The sequence below is a fragment of the Nycticebus coucang genome, chromosome 5 (genome assembly GCF_027406575.1).
Source record: "Nycticebus coucang isolate mNycCou1 chromosome 5, mNycCou1.pri, whole genome shotgun sequence".
NCBI lineage: Eukaryota > Metazoa > Chordata > Mammalia > Primates > Lorisidae > Nycticebus > Nycticebus coucang.
In genome coordinates, this window is record NC_069784.1 from 24993878 (window position 1) to 25013246 (window position 19369).

The window sequence follows — 19369 nt, forward strand, 5'->3', positions numbered from 1 at the left end:
TGTACAATGAAGTACTATACATGAGGCTTCAGCACAATCTGCCTGGTTATTCATTTCTCCCTGGTCCTTAAGGTCACATAAGACTATAAACTTCCCCAAAATGCATTCCATGATGTAGTCAAGGGATTTCTGAGCACAAGTGTTAAAGTCTCACTCCCTAAGAGGTAACAATTTTAGAGAAGCCACAAGAACTTGAAATAATTTAACAATATATATGTAATGTATATATTTTATCAAGTATAACATGGTCATACAAAACCTTTCAGTAGAAATATAATTCACATATACAAAAAGAGAATACTTTATTTTTTGTCCCTTTAAATCCTATTTTAGACAAAATGATGAAACCCAGAAAATAACAGGAATACACTAGTTCTAAAAACTGACAATTTTATAAATGAAACAGATCCAATCTCTGTCCTTCTCTCAAATGCCAAACAATGAATCGACTTAAACAAATCTTTGCTCCATTTGGATGGCACCTACATCTTCAGTGGTTGACAGTCCAGGTAGAATGAACACATGAAATGACTCTTAAGACAACACATTTCATACAAAAGGAATGGTATTAACAAAACCCAGATGACACCAAGAGGAAATGCAATGAATTTTAAAACCCGAAACAGGCATTTTTTGGAGCCATTTATACAATATTAAAAAGTTCAGAACTGTTGAAAAAGTTTATGTGGAACAAAGCCAATGAATGAAAAACTATCACCTGTATTAAAACCATCTAAAGCCAAATAAGATGTAACTGACCTATACACAGTAATTTAGAAACAGGTTTAAGTGTATTTTCTTTGTACAATTATCACATATAAAAAATGGCAATTAATTAAAATGCAATTAAATACAGATTCGCAAGCCTTTTGGCCATTCTGTAAATGTTTAAAAATTAAGTGAATTGCCTACTGGAAAATGAAAACTTAACATACATACCATAAAAGCACAAATGATCGAAGGATGCACTGTAAAACTGTATGAAAAAAATATATTCATACCAAAAATCTTTCTGGCACTTGCATTCAGAACAGTCTTTTTATAAATAAGCACTGAGTTTCACTCTAAAAAATAAAGCTGATTTCCCCCAATTGCACCTATTAGTTGAGAACTATATCATATATTAGGGATGCATTTAAATGGACCATTTTATAGGGAAAGTCAATTGAACTTTAAAAAATATGAAACTACATATTTTATTCACAATTTGAAAAATACAGAATTTAAAAATAATTCCACCAGCCTGAGCAACAGTGAGACCCTGTCTTTACTAAAAATAAAAAATCAGCTGGGCCCAGTAGCACGCACCTGTAGTCCCAGCTACTTGTGAGGCCGAGGCAGAAGGATTGCTTGAGCCCAGTAGTTTGAGAGTGCAGTGAGCTAGGATGCCACCGCTGCACTCTATTTGGGTGACAAAGCAAGACTCTGCCCTGGCCCTCCAAAAAGATAATTCCAGTGAGGCACAAACGTGGCCTTATCAACATTCTACCATTCAACGTGACCAACAGAGGGTAACACAATGTAATAAAAAGCAAAATCCACAATCTGGCAATCCTATACAAAAGGGACCCTGTCAAAACATTCTCTCATAAACACAATGCCACAAAAAAACCCAACAACAAAAAAAGAAAATTTGAACATTGACAACCCTACACAAATTGTGGGATTTCATCTTCAAGGTCTTCAAACTGCTGCATTCGTTTTAACCTTGGTCTCTGACACGTTGGATTCACGTCAGGCAAGCCGTGCTCCTCTGAGTTCTCTTTGGGTTGACTAATCAGCTGCCCAGCACAAGCTGACTCTTTGTCCCGGTCTGGCACAGATTTCACCACATGACCCTGGGGCTCATGAGCTGTGCCAGGAGGCACTGCTGCTGAGGGCGAAGCTGGTTTTTCTTCATTCCCTCGGACACTGCTGGCAGGAGCACGTGGTTTATAAAATGTCGTCCAGTGTTGGGGCTGCAGTGTTCTGGGTGCTCTGAGCGGAGCCAGAGGGCAGGAGTCAGAGGACCGTCTCTCGGCTGTCCCTCCTGCTGGTCTGCCCGGCTCTGTGGATGGCTTACTGGGCTGGCAGACGCTGCCAGGACCGTCCCCACCAATCCTGATGCTCGTTGCCACTCCCTTTTCCTGCAGGGCACTGGACACAATCACCGTAGCCTTGGCAGTTACGCTGTTTTGTTCATACTGTTTGTCCTGAGATTTTTGTAGAGTTTGCTGTTCAACGCCATTAAATTTGGAACAAACTGTGGTAGGGATGTCTTTTCTATTAACTCCTTCGAAGGTAGGGCTCTTGCAAAACTTGTCTAAATTTACATTTCCCGTATGTCTGCCATTTCTCTCATTAGGAGGGCTTGCAAGAAGTAGTCTGTCTACAGGCAAACTTACAGGTCTGATCTTAGTCCTTGGAGCATGCCTCTCTGCGGGGTTTGATGCCCCATCCGATTTCAGAGTAAATGGCTTAGGAGACTTACACACATCTTCCGTCTTTTGGGATGCTGATTCAAGCTCTTGATCTAGAAGCAAATGTACTTTGTTGTCTGAAAAAGAAAGAGACTTATTTCAATTGTGACACATGGTTATTAACAAGGGAGTGTGAATGAACAGCAAGCACCTGATGTGCTTCCTCCAACACAATGCTCTCAGTTATCTACGCAGAGGAATTAAACATTCAACCAGCATTAAAGGTGTGTGCTGAATTTAAAAGTTAGAATTCTTTATTTATCTAAATCAACATAATGTATACCTACAAAATATACTGCAGGTCAGTCAAAATGAAACGAAAAAAAAACCCTGCGGAAGTAACTTCTTCCCATGTGCTGTGTATGAACAGTTACTTTCTAGGTCAAAAGAATGTCACATTTCAACAGGCAGACATTGGTAAATTAACCTCAGAAAAGTTACACCAATTTGCACACCAATCCAACGTCGGTGTGCCATGCAGCCCTAGGTTCTGCCAACTCAATCTGCTTTAACGTTACACTCGCCCACGCTGAGAGCGTATCAGAGCAAATGCCTTAGATGCTCGCCACAGCTGATCAACTAACAAAGTATAGTATCCCCTGTCAAATTAAGTAAAAATACAAAAACAAAACACTCTTTTCCTCATTTACTCCCAGATTTACTTTCTTCTTTAGTCCAGACACGGGGTCCATGTTTTCTCACCTACAATCCTCAGCTCCTCAGACCCTGTCCCTAGTTGCCGTCTGGATGGTTCCAGCCCTCTGCTTTCCCTCCTCCCTCTTCACTCAGGGAAAACATCAACACCACGTGCCCTGACAGCACCCTGACTCCCAGCTGCGCTCCCTGTCCTTCTGCCACATCTCTGGGGCCCCCGGGGCTCTGCCGACAGGTGCCCATCAGATTCACCTTTCAGTCACCCTCTCCTCTGACCTCTCTCCTCACCTGCGACTGCTCTTTCCTGGGTCTGAAGGCAACGCCCTGTTGGTCAGCTTTCCCGGGTCCTTCCCCTCTTTATAGACCGTTCTCAGGGGCTGACTCTCTGCAGCTGCTCTAACACCAAAGTGTATTCTGGAGGTTCGGAGGCGGGAGGACCTAACGGCATGTGGGAAGAGTGCAGGCTCTGCAGCCGGGCCACTGGGCCCCAGCTCAGCTCCACCCACCGCTTCTGCACTGGCAGGGCAATCTCAGTGCCCTGCGTGTCCTGTGTCAGAAAGGACTCCTAAGTGTGTCCGCGTTGTTCTGTGGTCTAAATGATCTGATCAGAAACGGGGTGTGGAATTGCCCTGTATTCAATAAGCACTGGGAAACGCTGTTTATTAGTATTACCATTCCTAACTGGGAGCCCTTGACTGTGGGAGAGTGAAATAAGCACAGGCACGGTCAGGCTGAACGGTTTACTAAGGGCCCGACCTTGGTATTACTCAACCTCTCTCAGACTGTTAGCTATGAGCTGACTGAGGCTAACACTGTAACTTTAAAGCACACAGAACTGTTACGAAGATCAAGTCAGATGAATGGGATCAGACAATAAGCACCATCCTCAGCATACAGTAAGCAGGTACTTAGGCAATGTTAGTTCACTTCCTTTTAGATCCTATCAGGCTACACTCATTGATATTTGATAACGCATTAAGTTAAAGATATGGCTGTACTTTGAAAAATTGGAATTTAGTTGTAACCATGTAGAATTCCAGTACAAAATGGAAGCCTTCCACCAAGCCTGACGGCTAATAATCACTGTAACTAAAATTATTATATAGAGAAAAGCAGTGAATGAATGCACTCAAGGAAATAAAAAGACATATACTGTATGTGCTTAATGGGTTAAAGGTAGGCCACAGGCAAAATGCATGTGAAAAAATTTAGGGGTCTAAATTTTTTGAATCTCAGTAATCTACTTTGATTCTTTATGAGTAGTTAGATCAGTACCCTCATGTACTGTAATAGAAGATGCTAATGGGTCAGGCACACGGGCTCATGCCTGTAATCCTGGCACTCTGCGAGGCCAAGGTAGGAAGACTGCTTGAGGCCAAGAATTCAGGACCAGCCTGGACAACATAGTCAGATCTCATCTCTACAAAAAACTTTAAAAATTAACTAGGCATAGTGATATGTGCCTATAATCCCAGATACTCAGGAGGCTGAGGCAGGAAGATCACTTTAGCCCAGGAGTTTGAGGCTGCCGTGAGTTATGATTGTGCCACTGCACTCCAGTCTGGGCAAAGAGCAAGAGCAAGACACTATCTCTGGGGAGAAAAAAGACAAAGAAAAATAATGCAAGTTATAATAACAGACAACTTTCTTAACGGCAAGCCAAGATATATCAATTACTACTCTAACTTTCTTCACCTCTGCTTTTAATCATGCTTTACTGGCAATTTAAGTCAGCAACCTTTTTTTTTTTTAACATGGCCACTCACCACTGAGACAAGCATCACATTTTTCCAATGCATTTTGCTTTCGTTCTGATTCCTCAAATGACGTAGCTGGTTCAAAAAGTCTGCTTTCACTACCCGCAGCATGGATATCCTGTTGATGGAAGACAATTTTTACATTTGAAGAAGCAAAACACACCACAAAGTAAACAGTTCAAAGATTTTCAACTTATTAACATGAACATCACAAACTTCGAATACAATTTCATAAAAGTCAAAACTCACTTCCTTTGAAGAAAAGAATAGTGATTTCCTGGAATGTTCAAGGTCTCTCTCTTCTGGTGATAATGGAGACCTCAGAAGATAGCCCTGATCAGCTGGAGGCACAGCAACACCTGTACTACACCCAACATCTTGTGGCTGCAGGGACCCATCGAAGATCTTCTGTGAGTAGGTAATGAGGAACTCTACCAGCCGCGCTTGATGTGAATATTCAGCCAGGGAAGAGATGGTGACGGGAGCAGTGGTGGGCCTTGGTCTAATGAGACTTGGCCCAAATATCACCCCCAAATTTTTGGAGTTCATCTTGTTTTCTTCTGCATGATCTACCACTCTGCAAAGTAGAGCACAGGAAGCTGTGTGAGATTAGCCTTGCAGAGTTCCTTCACAGTAGTTTACTGTGTGGTAGAAAAGGCAGAAAAAATGGGCTCGCTTGGCACCTGTAGCTCAGTGAGTAGGGTGCCAGCCACATACACTGAGACTGGTGAGTTCAAGCCCGGCCCAGGGCCTGCTAAACAACAATGATAGCTGCAACCAAAAAAATAGCCGGGGACTGTGGTGGGTGCCTGTAGTCCCAGCTACTTGGGAGGCTGAGGCAGAAGAATCACTTAAGCCCAAGACTTTGAGGTTGCTGTGAGCTGTGACGCCATAGCACTCTACTAAGGGTGACATAATTAAACTAAAAAAGAAAAAATGGGCTTCAGAAGTCTAAAAGTCAATTCCACCTCAGTAAAGCTGGAGGCAAAAAGTCTGGAAAACGCATACATTTGATAAAAATGTTGACCCCACACCAAATGAATTTCATGCTGTTGTACTAGAATACAATTTAAGTAAGCAGAAGGAACTACTCAAGTTTCACCAGTGAATGAAAAAAAACACCCTTATGAACTGCTCCCACTTTAGCGTATGGTTTATCCTCCCAGGTCCTTGTACCGGAAACCTAAACTCCACAGCTGATGCTCTCGCACCCCTCACAGCTTTCAAGCTTGGCTGATTCTCCCTCCTCAAACCTCTCATTGCCTTTTATTTCTATGACAATTCGAGGGGATGAAAAGGCCTCCAGACCAGCCTTTTTCTACCTATTGTTGCCAGAAAGATAACAGGCAAATCCGAGCATGCTAAATTCCTGACTCAAAATTCCTTAGTGATACAGAAGGAAGATGGTCAGCTCATCTGCCAGGTATGCAAGACTTTCTCTATCAGGCCTGTATCTCTCCTGTGTCGGGGTGTGTGTTGCCCTCTGCCTGGAAGGCTCTTTCTGCACACAGTCTTTGTCCATCAAACCGCTACTCAGTTCTTTATGTCTGACTCAGGGATACCTCCTCTGTTCGACGCTCTCCTTCTGTTAGAATAAGAATGACATTGTATGCCACTTGTCTGCAGGTCTGTCCTCCACGCTGATGAGCCCAACAGGTGAGATGAACCCTATGTTTTCACCCTTATTTCCCCAGCCATAGCCTGGCACACGGGAGACAACTGAAGGAATGCTGCTACCTGCAGGAGCCTACGCATGCAATCTCTCTCTGCTCTGTATGTTAGAAACGCAACGTTCATTTTAAAAATAACACAACACTGTGAATATACTTAACACTACTGAACTGTACACTTAAAAATAATTAAGATAATAAATTTTATGTGTATTTTGCCACAATTAAAAATAAAAATAAACTGATCAATTATATATGTATTAATGGATGTTCTACTTATATAACATTCTTACCGCTTAAGATGTACTATGAGGTAATGAAGACTGTTAAAATTTGATGGTGGCAACTGTCTCAGAAGGTCTTTGCTTTTTAGAAGAATTCGGTTTATTTCTATACACATATTCGGCCACTTTTTGTCCTCAGGGGTATCCTTTTTTGTCTCCTGCTCTTCATTCACATGTTGGATCTCTTTTGCAAGGTCTATAAATTCCTTGTACAATCGAAATAAAATAAATGGCTCTGGGAGCTAAAAAAAAAGTAAAATTACATCAGGGATGTCATTCTGTTTTTTTCTGTTAATACTAATAGTTACTGAATGCTATGGCACAGCTCTCTAGGTTAATAAGATTTAAAGTTAACACACATTTAGAAATGTACATGTTTGGTATAGATATGACCTATAAGGTGAGCCTTAAGTCACCACAATAAATTTTAATCTATATTAAAACTCGAAGCCTAAAGCTGCACATCTATTTTGCTAAAACAAGCCTAGGATAATAAATAAACTTAAGTCAAATTTATTAGGAAAAGCTGACAAATTGAATTTTATTGGTATGGGTGGGGGACAGAGAGAAAATGGCATTGGACCCTTGTGTTTTACTTGGACCAAATTAAAGATTAGTATCAGACAGTATGACTTACAAGAAACATATTGTCAACTTTTATTTATCTAATTTTTAAATACAATTTCTATCGTCATAAGAAGGTCAAAAGAAAAAGGGCATGCCATTCTGATCTGCCCACTGCCACAGCGAATTTTTCTACTGGCTCTGCAATGGAGAGTGTACAGTGTACTCTGGCTACGTGATGTCCTGTATTATCAGTGGTGAGGTAAGTCCTTCCTCTCTGGTTTCTCCTACTGGTCCAAGAGAGAGGCAGCCTTGAGATCAATTTCTACCTCTACCACTCTGGGGTCTGAAGAAAGTCGCATAACCTCTTAGAGCTTCAGGTTTTCCACACAGCAAATGATGAAACGAAAGCTACTCTCTGCTATGGTAAGAAGTGAGCATAGTTTCCTACATGGAAGAATATTTCTGAGACAGAATGACAGCTGGTAGTATTGGACCCCAGTTATTTCCTCCGACAGGCTAGAAAAGATATATGACTCATTGTGAGATCTATAGGCATTCAAAGATTGAGAGTCCTAAAAAATGTGATTAAAGAGATGTGAGCAGTTTTGTGAGCCACCTCGGCAAATCCAACAATTCTACCTAATTTCTTTTCCACCTGCAATCCTACTAAAATACGGTGAAAAGCCCACAAGGACTGGAAGTAGAGGAGAGAAAAGCAACATCTCACAAGCATAGAGCAGATGAACAAATGCTGATTTAGCAGTTCTAAGAAAGCTGAACCCCCAAACTACAAACCAGCATGATTTACAGAAATTTACAGAATCCCAAGCAGACTCAGGGCCTGTCAGCCCTAGGCCCTCTGACCCTGTGGAAGGCTGAGATCCAAGTATCTGAGATTAGATCTGTAGGTGCTGGTCTCCACTCCAACTTCCTCAGCTATCTCCTCCCGAGAAGTCTAGAGATTTTTTTTCTCTGCTTAGTATAAAACAGAGGGTCTTTGGATGGACAATGTTAAGCATAAGGGACAGGTGGGCAACAATCTGAAAATGGAGATGGAGCAACTCTACACATGCTGAATGCAGAGATCCAGCAGCCTTCTTACCCTCTGAGGCTCCCAGAGTCGTGGCACCACACTCCAGGCAAGGAGTGTCAGACCAGCCCAGGAGTAGGGACCGAGAGATACAGACATCAGGTGTTTCCCACAGAGTCAACCTAGAACGCCCTACAATAAAAAGCTCAAAGTCTTCAAAGCCTTCACAAGTTCAAGAGCTTCCAAAGAGATTTCAATTCCCAAATTTTCATTTTAAATGGACAACCAGTGAAGGCAGAAATCAAAATGGGTAGAAAAAAAAACAACTTAAAGTGTAGGACTGCTATCAATATGGCAGCCACTAGCTACATATGGCTGTTGAGCACTGGAAATAAGGCTGGTCCAAATTGAGACGTGCTCTAAATGAATAATACACACCAGATTTTAAAGACTAAGCATCACAAAAAAAAGTAAAATATTTCACTAAAACTTTAAAATGCTGACTAAATGTTCAAATGTTAAATTTTCAATATAATAAAATATTAAAATTAACTTCACTTGCTTATTTTTTATATGGCTACTAGAAAATTTAGTATTATATATGTGGCTTACATTATATTTGTATTGGACAGGGCTAGAGTTGATAAGCAGAGAAAAGAAATCTTTAAATAAAACCCCCTAAATAAATAAATAAATAAATACCCCTACAAATATCCTCGCAGAGGGTAAGATACAGATTCATTAAAAAAAAAAAAAACACAAAACTGTAAAAAGAACAGAAAACCAGAGTTCTTGAAAATTAAACCATAATATTAGTAAAGAAATAGTTCATAGCAAGACAGAAAATTAAAGCTGAGGAAATCTTTTAGTGTTGAAAGAAAACAAAAACAAAGAAAGAAATGAATAACAGAGGAAAGGTAAGGGAACTAGAGAAATAGTATAGTTGTCAAGTATCCAAAAGAGTTCTAGATAGAAAGTAGAGAGAAAATAGAGGGCCGGAAGTAAGCAACAAAATAAACAAAAGTTTCAAGAACTAAAGGAGCAACCAGACTGACAGAGCTCGTGGAGGACCCAGAACGGTGTATGGAAACACACCCACATCATTATGAAATTTCAAGATAGGTGGGGGAAAGAAGAAGATTCTACACGCTTCCAGTGAGATGAAACAGGCCACAGGAAGACTGAGAAATGAAATGAGAAGGATTTCTGAATTTAAAGAGAACAGCAACAAAAACAATGCCTTCAAAATTCTGAAGAAAAGCTAACTTTCAGAGCAGAGTACTGCGATCCTCCACAGGGTTCACACGACTGCATTTCCACGAAAGAGAGAAGAATGAAGAAGTTCACAGATAAGGAAGGCATCAAATGTTTACTCCTATGCCACCCTGCTCAAGTATGGGCATGAGCAAAATAGGACAACGAACCCAAAATGAGGAAGACAGAAGAGGGAGGGTGGAGAAGAGAGATCCCAGGGAGATAATCCTAGAGTATGTTGTAAGGGATCTCTCTCTCTAACAGACATCCCTCATAAAATACTGGGTATTATAGGGGACCCAGTACAAAATCATAGCTACACATGGGGAGTAAGATGTAGTGTTCTATACTACTGTAGGAAGACTATAGTTAACAACGACATATTACATAATTTCAAATAGCTAAAAGGATCCTGAACGTTCCCAACACAAAGACATAACTGTCTGAGATGATGGATATACTCATTTACCCTGATCTGATCACTACACAATATATATATCAAAATATCACTATGTACCCTATAAATATGTATAATTATGTCAATTAAAAAATAAACCAATTAATTTTCAAATGGATGCAAACTGAAGCCACAGAGCTGCAGGGACTATCATCACTATTCTCATTGCCACTGTCCCTTCATTGTCACCTGAGGACAGAAGGCCAGCTGGGCCTGCCTCAGATCCCTTTTGTGCCTGGCTCACGATAATATGCTGATTAAGTTCCTGTAACCTCTCCATGAGTTGTGGCCTGAAGCCACTAAAGCCATCGATTTCCCTCCACAGATGTGTTTTCTTTGGACTCCTGTAAACTACAAGCATAACAGAAGAACAGAAAAAGAAAACAGAGCAGGCCCCTCCTTGAGCTCATGCCGGCTAGTGTGTGCAGGACCAGCTTACAGGGAGCCCTGCCTCATGTCCCCAAAATGGTCCACTTCATTCTCCCAAGACACATTCATGCCAATTCCCAGTGATCTCCCACAACAGTTATTTTAAAATATCAATGAAGATTAAGCCAGATAATGATTCATACATGCTTTCAAGTTGTTTTGCTAAAACTTAGTGATACATTGTTTAGGAATAAATAACAGGTATTAAAACTACCAAGACAAGAGAGGGAGTAATTAAAATGGTCAGGAAAGACGTCTTAGGAAGAATTTGTAGGCTATAGCTTGGAAGAGGCAGAGGGCAGTCTTACAAGGAAGAGTAACACTCCATTTTCCTGAGCTGACTAATGAGAGACGAGTTTGTTTTCGGTCTTTACAATGTATGCATATTTTATATACTCTTTGATCTATACATTAAAAATTAGAAAGTTATCAATACAGTCTATGCAAATGAAAATATGTGTAGCAAATGTTAGTGGCAAAATAAAAAATAGTATTTTTGCTCTTTTTTACTTAACTGTAGGTTTTAAGAGTAAGAACTTTACCTGTCGAAGGTATAATTTCAAGACGTCACAGATGTCATGTGCACTAAATTCTGAAATGTCTACCAAGTGCATTCCATTCTCTAAAGCTTGACACAGTTTTTCAGTTTTTATTTTGTTTCCACACACACGATAAATTCCCTTGAGTAGAAAAAAATTTGCAAAATTCTGCTTTAGTACAAACAGCTAAATGCAGACATCTAAATATATTTGATGTGTCTATTTCAATTTTTTATTAGTATCTTAGAAAAAAACTAGTTAGGGCCAAATGGGGAACATTTGCTAAAGAAATGTGAATAAATTCAATTATTAAAAAAGTGAAAGCACTGTTTTCCTTTAAAGCCTACTTTTCATTAGAACAAATCATACAGACATTTAAGTTTTATTTATTTATTTTTGAGACAGGGTCTCACTCTGGCACCTGAGTTAGAATACAGAGGCATTGTCGTAGCTCGCTGCAACCTCCAACTCCTGGGCTCAAGTGATCATCCTGCCTTATGAGAAGCTGGGACTACGGCCATACACTACTACACCTGGCTAGTTTTTCTATTTTTTTGTGAAGGCCTTAGTTTTGCTCAGGCTCACAGGTTTGTCTCAAACTCCTGGCTGCAAGTAATCCTCCTGCCTCGGCCTTCCAAAGTGTGATTATAGGTGGGAGCCACCGTGCCTGGCTGCATTTATGTTTTTAAAATTTTAAGAGTTACAATGTACCTGTAGACATAAGGCTCTATTTTCAACCTCTGAGGCACATATTTTGAGTATAAAAGGGATACCATCTTGTTCCTTTTTTGCAACTTGTGTGAATTCTGCTCCAAATAAGTGTATTTTTCCTGGAAGTTTCTGACGACCACACGTGATAACTAAATTTTCCAAACACTTTCGATGACAAACAAGGAGACACTGAAGGAAAATAATAGTTTAAAGCTGGTTAATTTACCTTAAAACTATTCACAACTGGGCAAACTATAGGCAGAGAGTAATATAACAACGAGCAGCTTAAAAGGTATTACTTTTTAATCTGAAATACATTTAATAGCAAAATAAAATATAAAATATATAGAAGGTACACTGATATAATTTATTCAAAATATACAAAGGGTGCCCCAAAAATATACACATTTAAAGAAAAGAAAAAATTTTATGTTTTAAGTTTGTAATACTCAAGTCAAATTTGACTTCTGCAATTACAGGAGGTGCTCAATGTGACCTATATGCATCTTTTGTTATTGGTATATATTGAGTATTGTAATTTAATACAGTTTTTTCCTTTCTTAAAGCATATATACTTTTTTGGGCACAGTCTGTATTTGCAAAAACTTCTAATAAGCAAGTATAAAGGGGCTGATGCAATTCTAGAATGATCTTACCTCTTCACATTCAACACCTTGGAAAACTACAATGCTGTCACAATCCCTACATTTTGTGGGGGATCTCAATTTTCGAAACTTGTGAGTGAGAGCTGCCTTTGACATCAATGTCTTCTTAAATGTTCCAAGAGAATTGGGTCCTTGCCACAGAAATAAATATGTTAGTATATAAAAATAGTGAGATGGCAGAAAAATTATACTATGTGATGATGCTGTATTTTGAATTACCTTTAGATTTTACAGTAGTTCATGTATTTCAAAAATCTTTCATTTTAAATTTATAACATCAAAATAATTATCCAATTTACAGATCTCTTAAAAGGCATACATGTTTATCAATCTTTTAAACTATGAGTAAACATAACCACCAAATCAATAAGGTAATTCTAAGATAGCATGGCATGATGTTTTCAAAATCAGCAAATTTACTCCGTTACTAACATGCCCTTAACGGAGCTGGGAAGAGTAGCATTACATTCTTTAAAAAAGCCCCTTTAAATTCATCAAAGAAAAACAGCTGTATGAGGTTAGCATGTCAGCATTATTTGCATTAAGGATAAACCTACTCTTAATAAGCTGTACATAATACTAGCTAGTTATATATTAATACCATACTGGAGGTTGGATATTCCCTTAATTTAGAAAACAATGCCAAAACAGGAATCTGGAAGTGTCCAGTATACAAAAGTAATTTAATATAAATCTAAATCAAATCACTAAGGTACCTGACTTTACTTTTATATCCTTCAACATCCACAGTTTTCCTCATCCTCAAGAAGTAGACTTACCTTGTCTGCTTGGCTTCTTCTACTGTTCCTTTTGAAAGGGCTTTTTTAGATTTTCTTGTGTATTGCAGCCCTTTTAACACTAAGTCACTGTACAGTTTTATGAAAAAGCCCAATATTTACCCTGTTATTTTACTACTCTACCAACATATTTTAGATCTAGTAGTTTTGCTACTCTTTTTTTTAAACTTTTTCGGAGACAAGGTCTCACTCTGCTGCCTAGGACAGAATGCAATGGCATCATGATAGTCACTGCAACCTCACGCAATCCTGAATGAGTAGCTGGGACTACAGGCACACTCCACCACACCTTGCTAATTTTCCTATTTTTTGCAGAGAAGGTGTCTCACTCTTGCTCAAGCTGGTCTAAAACTTCTGTCCTCAAGCGATCCTCCAACCTTAGCCTTCCCAAGTGCTGGGATTACAGGCGTAAGCCACTGTGCCTGTGCTACTTATTCCCATATTTCTAACATTTGATTAATACTTTACCAACTCAGACAGGTAACTCACTGTGATACCTTTTGTTTAATATACAGCAAAGTAATGATCCTTGAAAGTCATACTACTTTTCTAATATCATGCAGTGCTACTGATTCAACTTGTTTAGCAGGACTTAATTCAGGTGAATACAATACCAGCTTCTGAAGGGGAAGGTGGCTCTCTCTCATCTAGATCATCTGCAGAGGACATGGTTCCACTGGATGGAGTTCGTGGAAGTTTTCGATGGAAGTCTCCTAAAAGAAAATTGTGGATACAATTATCTGAACATGCATTGTAAGATTTTAGAAATGGGTAATGACAACTCTTTGGGAATAATGTAAGTCCTAATTGTCCTATCAGCTTCAATGTAAAAATCCATTCTCATTCTCTGGATAATGGGGAATTCTGATATTTATTCCTAGGAACAAAAGAAAATTTAACCAAATCTGACTGTTCCAAACAAATTTAAAACTGAGGACTGTGTATTCCAATGGGACTTTACTGCCAACTTCTGACAGTCAAGTGCTAGAGACTAAACTGCAAGGGCAGGTAGTATTTTCCATTCATGTCTTGTATCTAGTATCTGCTAGAACTGGGGCACAACAATAAAGCTGTCATTAAATGTTTGTTGAATTAAGTTATAAATAAACATATACGACACAACCTAAAGCTTTCTAACATACACAAAAATCTCTGAACAACACAATAGTAACATCCCATTTATGTTACTCTAAGACAGGACACTGAGAAATATGAAAAGCCCAGTGATCCCTGGCAGGGAGTGGAGAACACAGGACTCAAGCTCTGTCCACAGAGGACACTGCCATATGTATCAAAGCATGTCTGGAAGCAGCCGGACTGGGAGGAGGTCTACTTACTCCTTGCTCACACTACAAACAGGTGGAATTCAGCTCAGTTTAACTGAAGGCCTTAGTCTTAGTTCACAGTTAGAAAGGCTAAAAATCCTCTTTCCAAAAGGATTTCTTTTCACAATATGCTTAAAAGGCGGACATCTAGTTTTTGCTTTCAGTGTGTTCCTCAATAGCCAAGAAATCACAAGGTCAAACATTTCACCTTAGAACTGTTAAAATGTAAAATGGATTCCTTCTATTATGGAGCAGAAACCTGCCTCCCTATAAATTCCAATCTTTGGTCATATTTTTCCCCAAAGGAGCAAATGGACACTCTAATTTTAATTCCTTTACACTTCCAGTATTTGCAGATAGCGGTCATGTCCCCAATTTTCCTCTGTCCTGGGTGAGGAATCTCCAGATCTTCCCCCTTTATCAGGTAATCCAGTTTCCAGATTTTTGTCTTTCTCACATAAAGTCTTACAGGATCCCAAGTAATTCAGGGCCTCTTCTAGATGGGGTCAAAATTGCTGGAACTAGCTAGAACCAGTTTGTTCTCACAGAGCTCATTACAAATATTCAACTAAATACTTAAGCTCACACCGAACAGTGCTAGTTTTAAAGGAGGCACCCAAGTGGCAGTTGATAATCAGTCTACAGACTCCAGTGCTGCATGGAAAAAAATGTGTAACTTTAAATACCTGAGATTTATTTACATGAGTAAAACTTCTGCCACATGCAAAATTCCCAAAAGAAAAAGGCTTTCGAATTTTGGTGGGGGAGGGTCAAATCCTATAATATCTTTCTCAAGACTCTAGGAGGGAGAAACATAACCAGAAAGAACAGGACTGCAGCAGTCTTTGGTAGAGAAGTGAAGAAAGAATGTTGGAAGGAAGAATCTCCCGGGTGCATCTGCTTCCTTATTCTGCAAGGCCTGTAACCTAAAGCAAGTTACCCTCCTTGAAGCCCTAAGGGAGCGTTCAAAACACCGACTCCGTCTCTCTCTGAGGATCGTGAGACAATCTATATCAAAGTATCTTGAAGTAGATTTGTAGCAATTACAGACATAAGAATTGGCATAATGACATTGTGTATTATAGCAATTAACTACAAAATCACCCAAAAGACAGATGATAGTTATCTTTGTAGAACAGAACACTAGAGGGCAGGGAAGATAAAGATGGCTACCTATATCAACACGGATCTAAAACGAAATGTCTGAATGAAGTCACAAAAGAACAGCACGATTTCATCTGTGTAACATGCACAAAGGGGCAAAACTCCACTATACATAGGTACAAAAACATTAAAAATAACAAGAGAATGACTTCAAAAATTCAGCATAAGGTTTATTCTAGTGGGAGACAGGGCAATGTTATCAAGGAGGTGTATAGAGGGGACTTCTCTAACGTACTGCTAACAATCTACTTCTTAGGCTGGGCAGTGAATATATAAGGGTTTATTTTTTATGCTTTACATGTATTCACATTCTCCTACGTATGAGATGCATGAGACCATTCATTATAAAGTTAAGGTAGCTAAAAAATACTCAGAAAGAGGATTAATCATACACTGATTTTTCACTGCTAGACTTAAATATTTACGTACCTGGACTTATAGATTCTGAATCCAGAGATCTAGATTCGCTGCTCCCTCCAGTACTTTCAGAGTCACTAACCATCCCCAATGCCCATGATCTTATAGAAGAAGGACCTTTAAGAAAAAGAGTAAAGTCAAACTTGACTACAGGTGGATCTGACAAGGCAAAATACTGACATTCCGTAAAATAAGACAATTCATATTTCTTTAACAATGACCAACTATCAACTTAAAGATAATCATGGTAGTTACAACTATGAAGATGCTCTCGCAAACTTCCCACCTAAGGCCTTATAGCGTTAAAGTCCAGAGCTCCCACTTATATCACAATCACATAGGAACAACCTTATCTTTTGTAAATTAGCACTCTGCCTTAGTATGGAAAACTACCTGTTACATCTGCACTGTTAGAACATCTGTCCTCTTCGATTTTATTAGAACTGTCAGGAAGGCGCACAACATCCTCTAAAGAGTCAGCGGGAGTATATCCAGAAGTCTGGGGACTATTTACTAACTGTTTATTTATATTCCTAAAAAACAAACAAACAAACAAACAAAAACAAACAAATGAAACTTAGCACTCAGAAGAATGACTAATTATCAGTCTATTTGATATTCAGAAAATATCTTAATGTAGATAAACTAAATATTAAGAACAAACCATATCACATGGTTCAGCTTCTTGTAAGAGATGTACATGAAATATTTAGTTATCTGTACTTATTACCATGGAAATATGAACAGGAGTAGCAAAAGTATAGTCAGTAATTCACGTCATGGTTAAACTTTTAAAACATACAATATATAACATAGGTTATATTTTGTGGACATTCAAAATCTGTACGGCCATTATTTGCCATTTCCAAAGGAATTTTGAATCACAAAGAACTGAGGAATGTGTCAAAATGGCAAGCTCTACTCAATACATCTATTCCTTAAATATACCTACTTAGAAGTCATAAAGTATACAAAATATTCAGGAAAATTTAAAGTTAATTCTGCCCACGTTACAAAAGACATCTCCTTATACTAAACAGAAACTTAGCAAGAAATGTTTTATCTGTTAATTTATATATTAATTCTCACCCATCAGCTTTTTCTTCATCAGTTGAATTCGTGGCCTTGACAAATTCACTGTACTCTTGGCCTGGGTCATAGAGTTTTGCACTATCACAGAGAGACTGTAAACTGTTTGCAAGGGAGGCAGCCTGCAGGTGCTGCATCTGGAAGAGGTTAACTGTTACCTATAGTCACAGAGACAAAAGGGATATGTAGATATGCTACACAAATACACGTTTATTTCAATGATAGCACCAACAAAAAGCCATTCAGCAAAGTATGCAACACTGAACATCACTCTGCGTATACCATGTTGTCTGATACTGTGGGAAGTAAAGACTGGGGGGTATAGTTTTAACTTAATATCCAGGAGCCATCATTTCCAGCAAAACTGGTTTAAACTAGTTAAAAAGATTTTTAAAACCCCACGCCCCTACTGGTTCATATTTTTAGGAGATAGATGTGTTTGCTTTTTGTTTTTCTTTTTAAACAGGATCTCCTGTTCTGCCTGGGCTAGAATGCATTGATTGTCTCAGGTCACAGCAACCTCAAACTCCTGGGCTCAAGCCATTTTCCGGCCTCAGCCTTCTGAGTAGCTAGGACTACGTCTGAGTGCCACCATGCCTAGCTAATTTCTAAATTTTTTGTAGGGATGGGGTCTTGCTATTCTCCAGGCTGGTCTCCAACTCCTGGCCCCAAGGGAGCTTCCCACCTGGGCATCCCAAAGTTCTAGGATTACAGGAGTGAACCACCCTGTCCCGCCAATGAATGTGTTTTTGAAGATCCCCAGCTATACACCATGATGGTCTAACTAAAACTGTCTAAATTCTTAAGTGAAAAACATGAGAAAAAAATTTCCAATTGAAGCACCATTATTTTGTTTTCATATTTTCAATCCTATAAAAATAGAAATGTTTAATCTTTTATAGTACTCAGTTTTTAAATTAGATGTTATCTTGAATCTATTCAAAATACTTTATTCTATTGAATTTCTACAAATGCCCAAATATACGATCACTACACCTACTTACAGAAACGATAACAGCAGTTGACAAGTGCGCACAGTATGCCAAGACCTATTCTCAGAACTTTACTTCAACTAATTTGACATTCACAAAAAACTAGGCTTTGGGTATATAAAGGCAAATATATGAAATGCTGGTCCTCAAAGACCTGCACCCATATGTTATCCTGAGAGTGGTATCAAAGAGAAGTAACAGACCATGTAAATATTATCTGGTACTGAAGTACTCTATAAGAATGTCAAGTGATGGAGTATGACCAGGCATGTGTTTGAGCAAGGGTATTTTCAGTGTGGTAGGTTTGGGAAGGCCTGTGTGAGGAGGTAATATTTAACCTGAGATCTCACATAAGAGCCAATGCAGAGCTTCTGGGAGAAAAACCAATCCAAACAAGAAGAGGTAATGAGAAAGTGAACGGGTGAATGGGAAGTTTGTCATGCTCAAGAAACAGAATTCGGTCAATATGGTGAAGCACATTAAAAGGGGTGGAGCTGAAATCTTAAACAAAGCCAGACAGGGAAGCAGTTACTTTACCGATGGTAAGGAATCTGAATTTAAGTGCAACAGGGAATCCAGTAGACAGTGTTAAGCAAAGTTATAAAACATGATCTGATCTATTCTTTAAAATGCCACTTTGGCAAAGTTCAGTGGCTTATACCTATAATTCCAGTGCTTTGGAAGGCCAAGGCAGGGGACTACTTGAGACCAGGAGTTTGAGACCAGCCTGGGCAACATAGCAACACCCTATTTCTACAAAAATATTTAAAAAGTAGCCAGGTGTGGTGGTACACAGCTGTAGTCCCAGCTACTCTAAAGGCTGAGACCAGAAGGTTGCTTGAGTTCGTAATAGCAGTGAGCTGTTATGCTGCCACTGCACTCTAGCCTGCACAACAGAGCAAGACCTTGTCTCGAAAGTAAATGAAATAAAATAAACAATAAATTTTAAAAAGTAAGATCCCACTTCGGCGCTTGTGTGGGCAATATATTTAAGGGAAGCAATGTGAATGAATGCTAAATTTTGATTAGCATTATGTCATTTCAAAGACTGCCATCTTTCCTCTTTGTCTCTCCTGACATACCAGATGATGGGATGAACTTCTGATTGA

General features: G+C 39.1%; 1 protein-coding gene across 5 annotated transcripts in view; it reads right to left on the bottom strand.

Annotated features, from left to right (window-relative positions):
• Nucleotides 1–208: 208 nt before the first annotated feature.
• Nucleotides 209–19369, bottom strand: part of ARHGAP29 (Rho GTPase activating protein 29) — a 75121-nt gene continuing 55960 nt past the window's right edge. For all 5 annotated transcript variants that reach the window (XM_053591761.1, XM_053591759.1, XM_053591764.1 and 2 more), the window contains 11 exons: nucleotides 17269–17426; nucleotides 16573–16712; nucleotides 16192–16296; nucleotides 13888–13986; nucleotides 12468–12607; nucleotides 11812–12000; nucleotides 11104–11241; nucleotides 6834–7066; nucleotides 5120–5447; nucleotides 4880–4988; nucleotides 209–2536 (listed from right to left, as the gene is read on the bottom strand). In XM_053591761.1, coding sequence (XP_053447736.1) covers nucleotides 1650–2536; nucleotides 4880–4988; nucleotides 5120–5447; nucleotides 6834–7066; nucleotides 11104–11241; nucleotides 11812–12000; nucleotides 12468–12607; nucleotides 13888–13986; nucleotides 16192–16296; nucleotides 16573–16712; nucleotides 17269–17426 — 2526 coding nt within the window. In that variant the 3' untranslated portion in view covers nucleotides 209–1649. The remainder of the gene's footprint in view (nucleotides 2537–4879; nucleotides 4989–5119; nucleotides 5448–6833; nucleotides 7067–11103; nucleotides 11242–11811; nucleotides 12001–12467; nucleotides 12608–13887; nucleotides 13987–16191; nucleotides 16297–16572; nucleotides 16713–17268; nucleotides 17427–19369) is intronic.